Source organism: Thamnophis sirtalis, unplaced genomic scaffold, assembly GCF_051295495.1.
Source record: "Thamnophis sirtalis isolate CommonGarterSnake01/CBP01778 unplaced genomic scaffold, rThaSir2_p1.2 scaffold_14, whole genome shotgun sequence".
In the NCBI taxonomy this organism is placed as follows: Eukaryota; Metazoa; Chordata; class Lepidosauria; order Squamata; family Natricidae; genus Thamnophis; species Thamnophis sirtalis.
In genome coordinates, this window is record NW_028261394.1 from 14,289,145 (window position 1) to 14,306,768 (window position 17,624).

At 41.7% G+C, this 17,624-nt stretch overlaps 1 protein-coding gene and 1 pseudogene across 3 annotated transcripts in view; both read left to right on the forward strand.

The window, feature by feature from the left end:
* The first annotated feature begins 7,146 nt into the window (after positions 1–7,146).
* LOC106540301 (syntaxin-binding protein 4) overlaps positions 7,147–17,624 on the forward strand; it is a 69,821-nt gene continuing 59,343 nt past the window's right edge. Inside the window, exon 1 of one of the 3 annotated variants that reach the window (XM_087729387.1) lies at positions 7,147–7,558. In XM_087729387.1, the coding sequence (XP_087585513.1) occupies positions 7,494–7,558 (65 nt within the window). In that variant the 5' untranslated portion in view covers positions 7,147–7,493. The remainder of the gene's footprint in view (positions 7,559–17,624) is intronic. The other 2 variants (XM_087729390.1, XM_087729389.1) reach the window with 2 other exon arrangements.
* Positions 10,682–12,151, forward strand: LOC148042715 (protein transport protein Sec61 subunit beta pseudogene; annotated as a pseudogene).

Sequence of the window (17,624 nt, forward strand, 5' to 3'; positions counted from 1 at the left end):
AGTTACTCGGCCTGCCACACCTCCGAACCGGTTCGATCAGCTGCAGTGCCATCTTGATTTTTCGATTCTGCACATGCGCAGAACAATCTTCATTGCGAAAATGTATTTTTCCCCTTTCTCTAACGCTGTGTGCATGCGCAGTCCTTTTTAGGTCCTTTTTTTCGTGTCAAACTGGCAGTAATGCCAGCCGTAATATCCACCCCTGGAGAGAGGGCATCGGCCCCGCAGGTGGAACTTCTGCTGAAAAGGCGAGACGGGATACCTGCCTTCGAAGCTCACACACCTGAAACTGCCATCCACCTGACGACGCAAGCTTGGCAGATGCTCCCCCTGGCCAAACCTGTTCCTGGGTTTCAGGAACAGGTCTGGCCTGCCCTGCTGCCCTGCCCGTCCTCCTCTTCAAAGCAAGTCGAGGGTTACACCTCTCCGCTCTGCCTCTCTCTCTTCCTCTTGTCAAGTCAGGGCATTGGAATTCGCAGCCCTTGAGTGGCTGGGAGGGAGAGAGGCTCTCACCCCACCCCCAAACATCTCGAGGAATGTGCTCCCCGCACCCTGAAGGCCAAGGAAGGAAGAGGGGTAGTCCTCGACTTACATCCCTCCGCTTAGTGACCATTCAAAGTTAGAATGGCGCTGAGGAAAGGGCATTAATGACTGTTTTTTCATGCTCACGACTGCTGCAGCATCCCCCGTGGTCACACCCTCAACAAGTATGTTGGTGACACACTTGACTCATATTTATGATGGTTGCAGAGTCCCGGGGGGTCATGTGATCCTCTTTTGTGACCTCTCATTTTATGCACAGGGAGAGCTTATGCACCGAACACCAGTTCCTTGTGTTTCACTTGGCCAATAAAGATTTCTGTTCTGTTCTGTTCTGTGCTGTGCTGTGCTGTGCTGTGCTGTGCTGTGCTGTGCTGTGCTGTGCTGTGCTGTGCTGTGCTGTGCTGTGCTGTGCTGTGCTGTGCTGTGCTGTGCTGTGTTATTTCGTTCTATTCTATTCTTGATTCTTTTATTCTATTCTATTCTATGCTATGCTATGCTATTCCTGATTATTCTATTCTATTCCTATTTCTATTCCTGATTCTTTATTCTCTTCTGTTTTCTGTTCTATTCTATTCTTTCTATTTCTATATTCTGTTCTTTCCTATTCTTTCCTGTTCTGTTCTATTTCTATATTCTGTTCTACTCCTAGTCCTATTCCAAGTCCAAATCCAGAAAAGTTGGCAGGAGCTGAGGCAAGGATGGGAGCTCGCCCCATTGCATGGAGCTCAGGTCTTGAACCTGGACTGCTGGTTTCCCAGCTGACAAGCTCAGCATCTTTAACCACTGGGCCATTCTCCCCTCCCCCTTATGTCAAGGACTGTGCTGTGCTGTGCTATTTCGTTCTATTCTATTCTATTCTTGAATCTTTTATTCTATTCTATGCTATGCTATTCCTGATTATTCTATTCTTGATTATTTTATTCTATTCTATTCCTATTCTATATTCTATTTCCATATTCTATTCTATTCACAAGCAAAGCCAATGGAGATGCGAGATTCACATAAGGATTGTGTTACTAATTTCCCTACGGTGACTCACTTAACAATGGTGGCCAGAACGGTTGTATAAGGGGGCAAAACCGACTTAACAACCATCTCACTTAGCAACATTTTTGGAGGGTGGCTCGTGAGTCAAGACTGGCTATATTGCTTTTGGATGTTCCTGGAGGTTTGCAAGAGCAAGGCCCGCATTGGAGTCCCAACTGATTCACACATCCCTCTGATGCTTTCTAAATCGTGGGTTCGTGGAAGAGTTCAATGGCAACTGGTTGGCTGCTTGCAATATGTAAACCATGGTTTTTAAACCACGATGGTGGTTACAACACAACACAACACAACACAATAGCAGAGTTGGAAGGAACCTTGGAGGTCTTCTAGTCCAACCCCCTGCCTAGCCAGGAAACCCCTTACCGTTTCAGACAAATGGCTCTCCAACATCTTGTTAAAAACATCCCGTGTTGGGGCATTCACAACTTCTGGAGGCAAGTTGTTCCACTGATTAATTGTTCTAACTGTCAGGAAATTCCTCCTTAGTTCTAAGCTGCTTCTCTCCTTGATTAGTTTCCAACCATTGCTTCTTGTCCTGCCTTCAAGTGCTTTGGAGAATAATTTGACATGTCCTCTATGCACGCACAGCAGAGACGCAAAGACCAGCTGGCTGGTGGGAGGCGCATACATGATGGAGCAGGGCTTGGTGATGGCTGGGGTGCCCGCAGAGAGGGCTCTGCTTGCCAACTGTGACATGCATGCCATAGGTTCGCCATCACGGGTATAGGGGATGTGGGAGAATTATACTTTCAGACTTGCAGCATTCTGTTAATGTAGCTTTACAATAAAGTAGAGTTAGTGTTAGTTAGTTATGGGTTTCCTCTCTAGTTTACGTGGTAAGGTGGGCATCAAGCAGGGGTGGGTTCCTGCCAGTTCTAACCTCTTCTATAGAAGAGGTTCCACAAATCTACAGTGCCGTTTAGAACCGGTTCCAGATCCCTCCCCCCGCCCCATTCGCACATCATCAAGATGAAGAGCGAGAGGAGGAATTCTGGGAGTTGAAGTCCACAAGTCTTAAAGCTGTCAAGTTTGAACACTCCTGGGGTTTTTTTTCTAAAGGGTTAGGGGTGCAAGGGTCTTGTAACTTGACAGCTTTAAGACTTGCATACTTCAATGCCAGAGTTTCTGAGCCAATATTTTGGTTGCTAAGCAAGAGCGTTGTTAAGTGAGTTTCGCCACATTTTACAAGTTGGCCATGCCCACCCAGTCACATGGCTGGAAAGCCATTCCCACTCGGTCACATGGCTGGCAAGTCACTCCCACCTGGTCACATTGCCAGCAAGCAATTCCCACAAAGCAGGCCACACCTACAGAAGAGGTTCTAAAAATTTTTGAAACCCACCCTCAAGTAACTAGATTCACTTCAGGTATTTTGTATTCCACCTGTGGCTTGCTTATCAGTGGGCAAGGATTCTGGGAAGTCATTAAGGGTACTCGCTTTTCAATCCAGCTTCATTTCACTCTTGTCCAATCTCAAATGGGTCCAATCTTCTAGCACTTCCCAGCCTTGGCATCTTTAAGACATGTGGATCAGAGGTGGTATTCAGCAGGTTCTGACCAGTTCTGGAGAACTGGTAGTGGAAATTTTAAGTAGTTCAGACAACCAGTAAATATCACCTCTGGCTGGCCTCGCCCCCATCTATTCTCTGCCTTCCGAATCCCAGCTGATTGGGAGGAAATTGGGATTTTGCAGTAACCTTCCCCTGGAGTGGGGAGGAGATGGAGATTTTACAGTATTCTTCCCCTGCCATGCCCACTAAGCCATGTCCACCAACCCACACCACACCAACCAAGCCATGCCCACGCAATCAGTAGTAAACATTTTTGAATTCCACCACTGATGTGGACATCAATTCCCAGAATTCCCCAGCCAACCGAGGAATTCTGTGAGTTGAAGTCTGTGTGTCTTAAAATGGTTAAGGCTGGGAAACCTTGTTTCAGCACTTATAAATGTCAGATCTCATGTGGTTCCTTCTACCACTTTTAAAAGTCATCCCAATGCTCCAATAAGCTACTTGGCAGTTAGTTGTCAATATTTATTAAAGCACTCCTGTCTGTTAGGACAAAAAGAAGCCACTCTATTTGTAGCTTTCATACTCCTGGTTTTTTTTTTTTCCCCGTTAAGGATAAAAATACCTGTTTGACTGATTTCCTATCTTAGTGGTAGATTTACTGGCTTACGCTGGTTTCTCAAGTCACATTCTTGGCAGAGGAGAGAGAACTGCTGGGAACCAAGGAGAAGAATTTGTTGTTTCTATTACAACTAGCTCTGCAACCACACCAGGAGCCATCATGATACAGGAAGAATAGACCAAACGCCTTGAACCCAGGGCCAGCTGAGGTCCCAGTTGGGCATTTTCAACTGTTGGAATTAATTCTTGGAATGTATTTCTAGGCAGCAACTACAGTTGTGTTCAGCCAGTAGATGGCAATGTTTACAAGTTTAGATCTATCGTGTGTGTGTGTGTGTGTGTGTGTGTGTGTGTGTGTGTGTGTGTGTGTGTGTGTGTGTGTATCAGAGGTGGGTTTCAAATTTTTTTATAACCTATTCTGTAGTTATGGCCTGTTTTGTGGGAGTGGCTCGGTGGTCATGGGAACGGATGGGCATGGCCAACTTGGAAAATGTGGTGAAACTCACTTAACAATGCTCTTGCTTAGCAACCAAAATTTTGGGCTCAATTGTGGTCATAAATTCTCTTTTTCTTTCTTTCATCTCTCTCTCCCACTTTTTTTTATTTCTTTTTTTCTTTCCTTCTTCCTTCCTTTCTTTCTCTTTCTCCCTCTTTCTCTTTCTGTCTTTCTCTGTCTCTCTGTGCATGTGTCTGTCTGTCTCTGTCTCTCTGTGTGGCTCTTTGTCTCTCTCTCCCTCCCTCCCTCTCTGTCTCACTCTGTCATTTTTCTCTGTGTCTGTCTGTCTGTCTGTCTCTCTCTGTCTCTGTATCTCTCTGTCTCTCTCTCTTCTCTGCCCCCCATCTCTGTCACTCTCTCTCTCTCTCTGTTTGTGTACACCCTCTTATGCTCTTTTGTTCTAAGTAGAGTTTCCTGTCTCCTGTTACAGTTAAATAGTTAAGCAGTAAAGCACATGGTGACTGTGTTCTTTGTCTGTGGTGCTATATATGAAGGTAATTTCTAACATCAACAAAAAGTTTGTGTTTGTTCTCTGCCAAAAAAAAGAGCAGTGGCTTCTTCTCCATCACTTCTCCACGAACATCTTCATTAATCCAAAAAGGATGAACCGGGTGCAGGAACGAAAAGCCAGGCAGAAGGAAGCATTTTTTGGGAGCAGCAATATTGGAAGAAATATATCCTTAATTTCTGCCTAATGACGGGCAGGTTTGCTATTAAGGTAAAGGTAAAGGTTCCCCTCGCACATATGTGCTAGTCATTCCCAACTCTAGGGGGCGATGATAATCTCTGTTCCAAAGCTGAAGAGCCAGCGCTGTCCAAAGAGGTCTCCATGGTCATGTGGCTGGCATGATTCAATGTGGAAGGCGCATGGAACACTGTTACCTTCCCACCAAAGGTGGTTTCTATTTTTTTCTACTTGCATTTTTATATGCTTTCGAACTGGTAGGTTGGCAGAAGCTGAAACAAATAACGGGAGCTCACTCCGTTACACGGTGCTAGGGACCTTTCTGATTGACATGCTCAGTATCTTTAGCCACTGAGCCACCTCATCCCATTTGAAAAGGATTAGAAAGGGTTAAAAAGAAAGGAGAAGGGGAAGGAGAAGGAGAAGGGAATTATAAAGATTGGGAGATAGGCTGATACACACACACACACACACACACACACACACACACACACACACACACACACACAAGCTGTGTTCGATAAGGGAGGAAGGAATAGGAGCATCGATTAACATGCCTAATGTAAAAACAACAAATCTAATTACAGGTGGGAGGCAGGTGGATGGGCCTATCATGCGCGCAATGGCCAAATTGATTACCATTGTATAAAGGCAGGTATCACTTTAATGGCTCTTACACTCTGACGATGTTAGCAGTGGCTAACAAAAGCTCAGTGAGCAATATCTTTTAAAAGTTCCAGAGATCATAATGCCTGCTTCTTCTATAACTACACCTGGAACTAGCATTTTTAGGACAATTCACACAGAGAGAGAGTGGGGGGGGGGGGCAGGCAGACAGACAGAAATAGGGGAAGGGGAAGTAAGATGATAAGGTAATTCATTGAAACAGAAGGACTGCCAAGGCTGGGAATTTTCGTCCTCCACTAGGGGGCGCCCCAGGCTTACAGTTCCCAGGAGCTGATCTGGAAAAAACGGTTGTTTGGGAAATGTTTGGATTCCTTCCTTGCTTGCTTATGCAACGGGAGTGGGAAGGCAGGATGAGTTGCGCGTGGCTCTGGAGGAAAACAAAAATCGGTCACTTTCCAAAATGCACAGAATTATTTTTCTCAAGCTAAATGGTTGACTTAATTTGGAAACGGGAGCATGAATTTAGGTGCTCTGGGTGTCTCCAACTATTTGAGGCAGAATTACACGGCTTTCTTAAAGTTGGTTTTAAATTGATAACCTGGAGGCCAGATTTAACTAGCTTTACAGAGCTGGGTTGCTGGAAAAGCAGGGAAGGTGGAAGGAGGGAAGGGAAAGGAAAGGAAAGGAAAGAAGGAAGGAAGGAAGGAAGGAAGGAAGGAAGGAAGGAAGGAAGGGAAGGGAAAGAAAGGGAAGGAAAGGAAAGAAGGAAGGAAGGAAGGGAAGGGAAAGAAAGGGAAGGAAAGGAAAGGGAAAGGAAGAAGGATGGAAGGAAGGGAGGGAGGGAAAGGAGGGAAGGAAAGAAAGGAAAGGAAGAAGGATGGAAGGGAGGGAGGGAAATAAAGGAAGGAAGCAAGGGAGGGAGGGAAGGGAAAGGAAGACAGAAGGAAGGAAGGGAAAGGAAAGGAAAAGAAAGGAAGGAAGGAAGAAGTGACGGAGGGATGGAGCGAGGGAGGGGAGGAGGAAGAAGGGAAGGGAAGATTGTCAAGCTATTTGGCCATTTTTCGAACTGCTTCTCCGCATGGAATAAATTCCATAAATCCCTCGTCTCCTTCTCTTCTCTTATCCCAGGCTCTTCCTTTTGTTTCCACACCTAGGGAAATTCTAACATTGTCTCTGCTTGATCTGCTCCAGAGTAAAGGAGATTTCCTCAATTGTATGTGTGGGGGGAAAAAAAACTCAAATTCCCTAATAGCGTTTCTGAAAATTGGGGGGGGGGGGCAGAAAAAGCCCCAACCCCAGTCTCCACCACCCATTGTCTGTCCTGCTCGCTTCCCAAAACCTTCTCCCAACAGTTGGTGGTATGTTTCTTGGCCTTTCCCCCAAAATCCCAGCTGCACTTATGCACCACTCCCTGTGGCCCTCTCTGTTTTCCAACGCTCTGGAAGAAAGATTCTTCAGCCGAAACCGAGAGAAGACAGAAGTGGGCTCCCTGTGCCTCTTGTAGTCTCCTGCATCCCTTCGATGTCCAATCTCCCATCCTGTCTGGGCCCAGCACTTAAAACCTTGGAAGCCCTTCAGATGACGCTGCCCTCAAGGGAACAAATCTTTGGGATTAACTAAAGAGTCACAACATCTGTTCCTAGGACACGGCGTTCCAAAGGCTGCCGGAGCAAAACCATCAATCCACTTTCGTGAGCAGCAAGATCCTGGCTGGGGAGGGGGAGGGAGAGAGAAGCAGCCAAAGGCAGGGCTAACCAACCACCAGCAAAGATCTCTTCCCAAGGAAGACCGCTGGATCCCATGTAGATGGTTTGGATCCCCCCTGGGAGAAGGCCACCTCTTTCCAAGCCGTCTTTTGGGGGTTCCAGATGGCGCTGCAGCTGGGAGATCAGATCTGCCGTCCCCTCTCTGATTGTTGCTGGGAAAAATAAAGGAGAATTCAAGATTTCCAGGGTAGAGCAGAATGTCCTACCTGAAGCCTGGCGGAAGCGATATAGAACGTTTCGATGGACTTTCCCTCATTTATTGGTGAGATGGGAAGCGGTGGGTCTGGGGATGATGGGTGTGGGGGTCTTGGTTAAGAAATGACTTCTTTCTTTCTTTTTTTAAACATATATATTTATTATTTACCGATAGGCATATCGAACAGAGTGTGATTGTCCTGGCATTTCACTTGCCGTAAAAACCAAAGTGAAAACAAATTGCACAGATACTTCTTAAACAGTGTCATTGTGTTTGCCCATCAAATTCATTCTAATACCATGATGCATACATAACATCCCATTTCCAGGTCCTCCTACCCTAATGTTTTCGGACTCCGACTTCCACCTCGGGCTTCTAACCATTGATAGAACCTGTTCCGTGTGTCATAATATTCTCTCTCTCCTTTGCCTTTTATTTTTAACGTTAGTCTATCCATTTCTGCACAGACTAGTATCAAAGAAAGAAAAACGCCAGTAAAACGAAAGAAGCCATTTCGTCAGAAATGACTTCTTTCATTTTCTTGGCGTTTTTCTTTCTTTAGCTTTATATCTTCGCAACATCAACAAGTAAGGATTAAAGTTGTTGTTGTTGTTGTTGTTGTTGTTGTTGTTTTAAAAAACCCACTACATGTTGGAAGATAATGAGGTTGGATGGAAAAAAAAGAATTGGAGCTAGCAGAGACGGCAAAATTAACTGCTTTAATCAGATAAAAGAATATATCTCGTAAATCACTTCTGGACTTTGTGCTCTGATGTCAATTTTGGCTGGTTAGATTAGGGTGGTTTTTTTTTCTTATAGAAATAGCAAGTATTTACTGAATGTGCAAAAGTCCAAAGCTGAGACTGTCGTTCTATTTTACTGTGCTGAAACAAGTTGGAAGTCAATGCTATTTCTCTTTCTCCCACCCCTCTATTTCTTTTCTCCCTTGCCTCCGCATCTCCCTACGGTATTTCTTTTCATTTGCATTCTATATTAAGATAATCTCGATTAAAAATTCCTAAAAGAAAGAGGGAATGACAGGGCTACAAAGGGGATGTTCTTGGAAAATATATAACCCCTTCACAAAACAGGGTGCCCAAAACTAAATTATAATTTGCAGTAGCTTTTGCAAAGTGGATGTACTTTTCACGGTGTTGTGATCCGCTTACTGGATTGGGGGACAGGGGGACAAATTATATTTTGAAAGTTTTGAGGGGCTTCAGAGGTGGACTTTCCCCAAAGATAAAATGGATGGATCCTCAGGAAAGGAGTTTGAGAATGTTGTAAACAGATTGTAAAGGGACAGGAAGCAAGGTATTATAAAGTAGAAACGAGTGTCACCCATATTCAAATGATCCCATTGATCTGGAAAAGAACAGGGGAGTTTCTGAGCATGTCAACATCTCCCCTTTTTAAGGTTCCTGAAGAGGATTAAGAGGAGATCTGGGAATTCAATGCCAACATTGCTTTAGTTCTTCAATTCATACACCTCGCTTGACCACATTCTCAGGTCTCTGGTTGTATACAAATGTTGTGCTCATTTCCATTAGTTGATGTCTGCTACTGTAGTAGCTTGGAGACGACGTAGAAAGTTGGTTATGTTTAGAGGGGCGACTTTGCTAAAGAAGGAAGAAACGTGTAGTGAGTACTGCAGAGAACACTGAACTTCTGATTAGCACAGTACTATCTTATGTCTAAGGATATTTACCCATGTAGTATGGCTGTATTACTATTATCTTTCTTCCCTTTTCTACTACCGTTTCTTATGATTATATTTGTCGTTTGTATATATACTGAGAGCTTATGCATTAGAGACAAATTCTATGTGTGTCCAAATTCTTGGCCAATAAAGAATTCTATTCTGTTCTGTTCTGTTCTGTTCTGTTCTGTTCTACTCTACTCTACTCTACTCTACTCTACTCTACTCTACTCTACTCTACTCTACTCTACTCTACTCTTATTTCTACTCTACTCTACTATATTCTATTCTACTATATTCTATTCTACTCTACTCTTATTTCTACTCTGCTCTACACTATACTTTTATTTCTATGCTATTCTACTATATTCTACTCTACTCTACTCTTATTTCTACTCTACTCTACTCTACTCTCTACTCTTATTTCTATTCTATTCTATTCCTGTTTCTGGAGGAAAATAATTGATTTTTGTATTTTTGGGCAGGTACCTTACTTGTCTATTTTCAGACAGAATATATTGTAAGATCCCTGTCCATGAAGGTCAGTTAGATATTAAAATTGATCTCTTTGTATTGTAAATTATATTTTCTTGTGCCTCTTTTCAAAGGCCAGGAAGTATTAAGGTAGTACATGTGTGTGCCTGTTTGTATGGCCTAGCGCCTGTCTGTTTAATATTTATAACTGTTTGTCTTTAATTTGAAGAGAAACAAGTCATTGGATGAAGGGGAACAATGTATATGCCAACAACTGGTTGCCTTGCCTGTGATTAATGATTTCACATCCAGTTGGTGGTTCTCTAAGCAACATCTGCATCACCCTGACTTTTGATCTAGTCAATGTATACAAAATGACTTTCCAAAAAGTTTAGGTGGAACTTTATGAGGTTGTGAGATGGTAGAAGTTGAGTTCTATCCGTTGATAGCATTGGCTGACTTGGGGGGGGGGATTCTGGGAGTTGAAGTCCACACCTCTTAAAGTTGCCAATGTTGAGAAATATGGATTGATGGCTTCCTTTACTCACCACACTCTGTGGTCTGAAAAACATCTCAAAGGAAAGTCACTCTAGAATATCTTCTCTTGAGCTTTCCTGTTTGCATTCATTTATTTATCCAATGTGTATGGATTTATATCCATCCATCTGAGCAACTTGAAAGAGCCAACAAAGAAAAGCAGAATTTGATTAAAAAAACAAACAAACCCCAACTAAAACTGCATAAGAGCTCAATAAAACCTCAAAGCACTACCGTAGTCTCATGCATCCTGGCTAGAAGACTTGTATATTAACATCCTGCCCTCGGTGCCAGGTCTTCACGGTTTTGTGAAGGCCAGTAGAGGAAGGTCTGTCCTTGGGATTGAGGAGAGGCTGATCCATAAGATGGGTGTAAAACAGATTTCCAGGGAAGAAACAATGAACTGGAAACAGCTCCATGAAAAACGGAATTAATGACGGTGAGTCCGAGGGGTTCATGCTCTCTGTGCCAACTTTGCTATGCTGGGTCCCAATCCTAGCGCCACCCATGTGGGTGCCTCCAGCCGCTCCCCAAGCAAAGCAGTAACTCCACAGGTGACAGGACCCACAGTGCGACAGAGGAAAAATGCACGCTGTGGAACAAGGAATGCAGGTTGTTCAACTTCTGCTGGTGGAATAGAATAGAATGACAGAGCTAGAAGGGACCTTGGAGGTCTTCTAGTCCAGCCCCCTGCCTAGGCAGGAAACTCTACACCACTTCAGTCAAATGGATATCCAACATCTTCTTTAAAACTTCCAGTGTTGGAGCATTCACAACCTCTGGAGGCAAGTTGTTCCACTGATTAATTGTTCTCACTGTCAGGAAATTCCTTCTTCGTTCTAGGTTGCTTCTCTCCTTGATTAGATTCCATGCATTACTTCTTGTCCTGCCTTCAGGTACTTTGGAGAATAGCTTGGCTGCCTCTTCTTTGTGGCAGCCCCTGAGATATCAGAAAACTGCTATCATGTCTCTCCTAGTCCTTCTTTTCATCAAACTAGACACACCCAGTTCCTGCAACCGTTCTTCATATGTTTTAACCTCCAGTCTCCTAATCATCTTTGTTGCTCTTCTCTGCACTCTTTCCAGAGTCTCCACATCTTTTTTATATCGTGGCGACCAAAACTGGATGCAGGATTCCAAGTATGGCCTTACCAAGGCATTATGAAGTGGTATTAACACGTGATCTTGATTCTATCACTCTGTTGATGCAGCCTAGAACCATGTTGGCTTTATTGGCAGCTGCTGCACATGGCTGGCTCCTATTTAAATGGTTGTCCACTAGGACTCCAAGATCCCTCTCATAGTTACTACTATTGAGCAAGGTACCACCTATATTGTACCTGTGAATGGTACTGGAGGAATGTGGAGATTTTACACAGAAGATTCCCCTGTTTCAGTTCTCATTATGAGTCTTCTTTTTATTGCATCTGTTTTTATGTTGCACATCTGGGGTAAAATATACTCGCTCATAATGTTGTATCAGCCCATTTTAAAATCACACTTTGGACCAAATGAACATACTTGTCAAATTTTACTTAAAGAAAAATGAATTGGGTATTGTAGATGGAACTGTTGCAAGACAGTTATTTCTCTGTTTTTAAACTCTTTCATAAACAGGTGTTTTGATTCTTTTCTGTTGAAGATGCTGTTTGTATCTACACAATTAAATTGCATTAAATATCAATAAAAATATGACAAAAAACAAGAATGAATAAATAAAATTAAAAATGGAATGAGCTGGCAAGCCCTTCATAATTCCTCTCTGAACAAGAAGAGAACTTGAGATTGCCCACATGTATTCCGGACAGTGCCCTTCATGAGGAAACCCCGAGACATTTTAGAGCTCTGGAAGATGAGGGAAAGATTAAAACTGTGGCTAACGTCTTTGAAAGGACATTGGGTTTTTATAACTCCTTCTCTTTCACTTCACTTCAGAAATTGCTTGTTAATTGCTTTTCAGCTATTAGAAACTTTTAGATCCATAAGTTTTACAGCACTGGGTGAATTTCCTTGGAAATTTCAAAAACAGGTTTAAGAACTTAAGAGCTGCCCGGAATCTTCTGGAAGCAAGATGGGCAGAAAACAAATGTACTGAACAAATATACAAATATTTTTTGGTGGGGAATGTACAATATAAGTTGGTTCAAACTTTGATTTTAGAAAATTATAAATTCACTAAGGCTCTAGATAAATTTGAAATATGATTTTGGATTTAATTATAAAGAATCCTTCCTGTGGAAAAAGACTTTTGTTTTCAATTCTTAAAAAATAAGAAAATTCTTTTAAAAAATAACATTGGATACTGCAGAGAATTAGATGGAACTCAAAATTACAGCTAAAGGAGAAGATCCCACACTTGACTTATAAATACAGAGTGAAGCAAAATATTTTAATAATGGATGTATTGAAGGCAGTGGTGGGTTTCAAAATTTTTAGAACCTCTTCTGTAGGTGTGGCCTGCCTTGTGGGAGTGGCTTGCCGGTCATGTGACCAGGTGAGAGTGTCTTGCCAGCCATGTGACTGGGTAGGAGTGGCTTGCCAGCCATGTGACCGAGTGCGAGTAGCTTGGCAATCTTATGACGGTTCCACCACAAAAGCGCGTAGGACAAAATCGCGCTCGACAAAAGCGCGCTGTGACGTCATCACAGCGCGACGAAAAAGTTCGAAAAATGTAAAAATAAAGCGAAAACCTTACCCTAAGCCCCCCAAACCTAACCCTAAACCTAACCCTAAACCTAACTCTTAACGTAACCCTAAACCTAACCCTAAACCTAACCGTTAAAGTAATGAAAAACCTAACGCTAACCCTTAACCTAACCCTAACGCTAACGCTAACGCTCTAAAGCTAACCCTAACCCTTAACCTAACCCTAACCCTAACCCTAACCCTAAACCTAAACCTAACCCTTACCTTTATGTGAATCGGCTTGCTTTAATTTAATTTTTATTAATTTTTATTTGAATTTTTCGATCTTTTTTGTCGCGCTGTGATGACGTCAAAGGCGCGATTTTGTCGATCGCGCTTTTGCCGTCCGCGCTTTTGACGGGTCACGTCTTATGACTGGGTGAGCGTGGCCAACTTGTAAAATGTGATGAAACTCACTTAACAATGCTCTTGCTTAGCAACTAAAATGTTGGCTTAGAAACTCTGGCATTTGAAGCACACAAGTCTTAAAGCTATCAGGTTACAAGACCCTTGTACCTTTAACCCTTTAGAAAAAAACCCCCAGGAGTGTTCAAACTTGACAGCTTTAAGACTTGTGGACTTCAACTCCCAGAATTCCTCCTCTCGCTCTTCATCTTGATGATGTGCTGATGGACGGGGGAGAGAGCTGGAACTGGCTCTAAACGGCACTGTAGATTTGTGAAACCTCTTTTATAGAAGAGGTTAGAACTGGCAGGAACCCACCCCTGATTGAAGGGTATTTTTGAAAAAAGGAGAGAACTTAATTGTAAGAGCATCTGCCTTTATAGATGCTTAAAATGTGCTAGGGAAGAGAAACAAATATTGATTGAGATTGGTTTGAAATGGGTTTAAAAACTGCAGGCCACAAGAAGGACATGGAAAAAAGAAGTTACACTGGACTTAAGAAAGAAATCAGCCGATGATAATTAAAAGGGATATGTAAATAACAAACCAAGAGAGTGACCAGGTTAATCTTCCTATATTGGATTATTAAAGCTTTGAAGTTGTGAGACGGAGCAATGAAAACATGAAAAGAAGTCAAGATTTCTTGAAGGAACTAAAGATCAACATTGTCAAAAATAAAAGGAAGGAATATAAAGTGGCATTATGTGATCAGGGTTAAGATAGATTGTTATTGCTTGTTAATACATTGTTATTGCTGGTAACACTTAATGGACTTTTGCTCACATCAGCATCGAAATGACAAAGTTTTCTGGATTTGTATATATGGGAAAGGCCTTAGGAGAGGCTGGCAGGCAAAGAAATACTCCCAAGGGAACAATCAGATAAGAGCCCACAGAGCCCACATCTGTATAAAGGGCGGAGGAAAAAGAAATCCTTCCTAAGTGTTTGGCCTGTAAAGGTGACAGCAGAATTTTACACCCAGATTTTCAAGATTTTGTTAACATAGCTTTACAATAAAATAGCATTAGTTGATCTGGTTATGTTTGCTGTCTGATCGACCTACTAAAGCTGACAATTTGTTTATAGATAAGATAAAGGAAGTGTCAGTGTTCTAAATATCATGCAGAATTAAATCAGGGTCCAAGGCAGAGCTATCCTTAAAGTTCCAATTTAATAAGACAGACATGTTGGCACACCTGTGGAATCCCAAATCTAAAAGCTTCCTGGGATTCCACCCAGTTGAAAGTTCATGATCAATCACATGGTCCAATCTTCTTCGGAGACGCTGGCACCTCCACCCAGCTGGTTCCGGTCAGGTGCAGAGGTGCGGAGACAAAAGATAATCTTGGGCTTCTAGAAAGGAATGACAACAACACATTCCACAATTCTACTCCTTTCTATTCCCCCTCCCAATTACTACACTAAGGAAAGAGCATAATGAAATAATAGAGAGTGTGGCAGCCCAAAGATCCTAAAAAGGAATGTAACTACAGGCCTAACAGGAAGAAAAGATCATGTGTTGTATTTTAAGAAAAGATAATAAATCACTAAAATTATTTACCCTTCTGATGAAGGTAGAAGTCACTTCTTTATATCTTTATTTTTTCTTTACAATATTCTTAGTTTTCATTCTCTTCTTCTTTCTATTTTTTCCTGTGCTTCCCGTTTTTCTTTTCTTTCTTTAGTTTTTTTAAATTACTTTTATTGTTGTAAATTGTTATATACAATTTACACACAACACACACACACACACACACACACACACACACACACAAAAGCCAAGTACCACTCATCATGAAATCTTTAGAACCGTGAAACCTAGAAACTTAAAATTTGGCATGTATGTTCCTCTTGGTGTTTGCTAAGAAAGGATTTTTTGAAATGACCATCAGATCATCAGTATTTCTTATACAGTAATTACATTCTGATGCTAAGGAGTTCTACTCCCCCTCCCCACTAGAAAAGAACTCTGTTCCAATTGCCAGTTGTCTCACATTCTGTTACCTCAGTTCAAACTGGCAGACGTTCTACTCCTTCACTCAGGAGTGGCCTGGGGCTGCTTACAGTACTAAATGTCTGTATCTCACCAAAATGTCTATGTCTTCCACTGTCCAACTGTTTCTGGACTCAAGGCAGCAATATTCCCTTATGTGTTTCAATCATCAACCACTACTGAGCCAATGGATTGTGAACTAAATTTCTCCTTCATAGCCCCATCACATACCGTATTTTTTGGAGTAACTTTCTCCCTCAAAAAAGAGGCTGAAAATCTGGGTGTGTCTTATAAACTGAATACAGCATTTTTTGCCTCCTGAAACCCCGCCCGTTCACCAAAATGGCCGTGTATAGCTTGTTGGAGGCTTTCAGAGAGCTCCTGGAGGCTGGGGATGGCAGAAATGAGCAAATAAAGGGCCCCTTTTTGCTCAGTTGTGCCCCCAAAGCACCCAGGAGCACTCTATAAGCTTCCTAATGCTCCTTTATTGAGAAAAAAACGGGCCTGTTTTCACAAAAAATGGACCATTTTTTGCTCGTTTTTGGCCACCACCACCACCCCAGGAACACTCTACAAGCCTCCTAAGGGCTATTCATGCCCTTTTTGAACAAAAATGGGCAGGTTTTTGGGGGGAGGTTTGCAAAGTGCAAAAACCTTTTTAAAAAATTTGCCTCTTCAAAATCTTGGTGTGTCTTATACTCTGGTGCGTCTTATACTCTGAAAAATACGGCAGTTTTGTTGCAAAGCAGGGTATCCAGCTAGACTTTAATAAAATTTCTAAATAAGGCTCAGTAGATGCCATAACGGAGAAGGTGCATTGCCAGAGACAATTTTGGAGACAGAACTGTGAAGATACAGTATAGGTAGGCCACAATTGAGTCCAAAATTTCTGTTGTTAAGTGAGACATTTGTTTTGCTCCATGTTGAGACCTTTCTTGTCACAGTTGTTAAGTGAATCACTGCAGTTGATAGATTAGTAACCCGGTTGTTGAGTGAATCTGGCTTCTTGGTTGATTTTGCTTGCCAAAAGATCTGAATCATATGATCCAAAAGGGGATCATATGATTTTAGGACACAGGTATGAACCAGTTGCCGAGCATCTGCATTTCAATCACAGGATCGTGGGGATGCTGCAAAGCTTGTAACTGTGCAAAATGGTCATAAGTCATTTTTTTTCAGTGCATTGTAACTTTTTTTTCAAATTTTTTCTTTTATTTTTAAACATAAAAAAACATTTAAAAAATTCTCATCCATTACATACAGCATGTCGTTTGGTTACAAGTGTTTTTGCAACCATATTCTCAATTACATTTACAAGCACAGATTTTCCATCTAATATAACTAAATACCTCACTTTCATTGTACAACATACATTCAATTGCAATGAATATTTTGTTTTCCAATAAACCTAATTCCCTTACATTCTTGATTGTCTGTTTAACTTTGCAACTTTAATAAAATTTGTATGCCGCCCACTCCCTAGGGACTCTGGGCGGCTCACAACAAAAGTAAAAACATAGAATATTAAAAGTACAATTATTTAAAATAAAATCATCCATTCAATCAAGTGGGGCTGGATTTTAATCAACAGCCCCAGGCCTGCCGGAACAGCCAGGTCTTGGTCGCTTTACGGAAGGCCGGGAGAATGGTAAGGGTCCGGATCTCTGTGGGTAGCTTGTTCCATAAGGCCAGCACAGCTACAGAGAAGATATAACAATATACCTTTATATAATCACTTATCCCTTTCTGAATATTTTTACAATATAAAAAAAATTACCCACTATTTATATTTGTATATCACTATTTTCAATTATGTATAATCCCACCAATCATCTATCGAGTATGGTTATGTTCATTATTGTCCTTGTACGTCATACATTCAAACAAAGATGTTATTCCTTCATTTTTCAACAAGGTATTCTAAATAGCCACTTCATATATATATAACAGTTTTTAATTACTTCCTTATTAAAATTATTTATCAACAACAGAATAACTTTATAATATATACTTAGAGTTATACATTATATCACCAATCTTCTATCAAGGATACATAAATTCATTGTTATCCTTATCCATTTTAAAACAAAAAATTCTAAATTATTCAATTCATATATATATCAGTCTTTCATTGTATCATTGTTAATCTATTTCACAGTGCATTGTAACTTTAAATGGTCACTGTTGTAACTCACATGTAATGGAATGTGTGAATAGCCTTGGCAGACAGAAGATCCATAGCCTAAACCCATGATGGTGAATTTTTTTGGCACCGACTACCCAAACCGTGTACACCAGAACTCTGGAAATCTGAAGACCAGCTGGCCAGCGTGCACAGG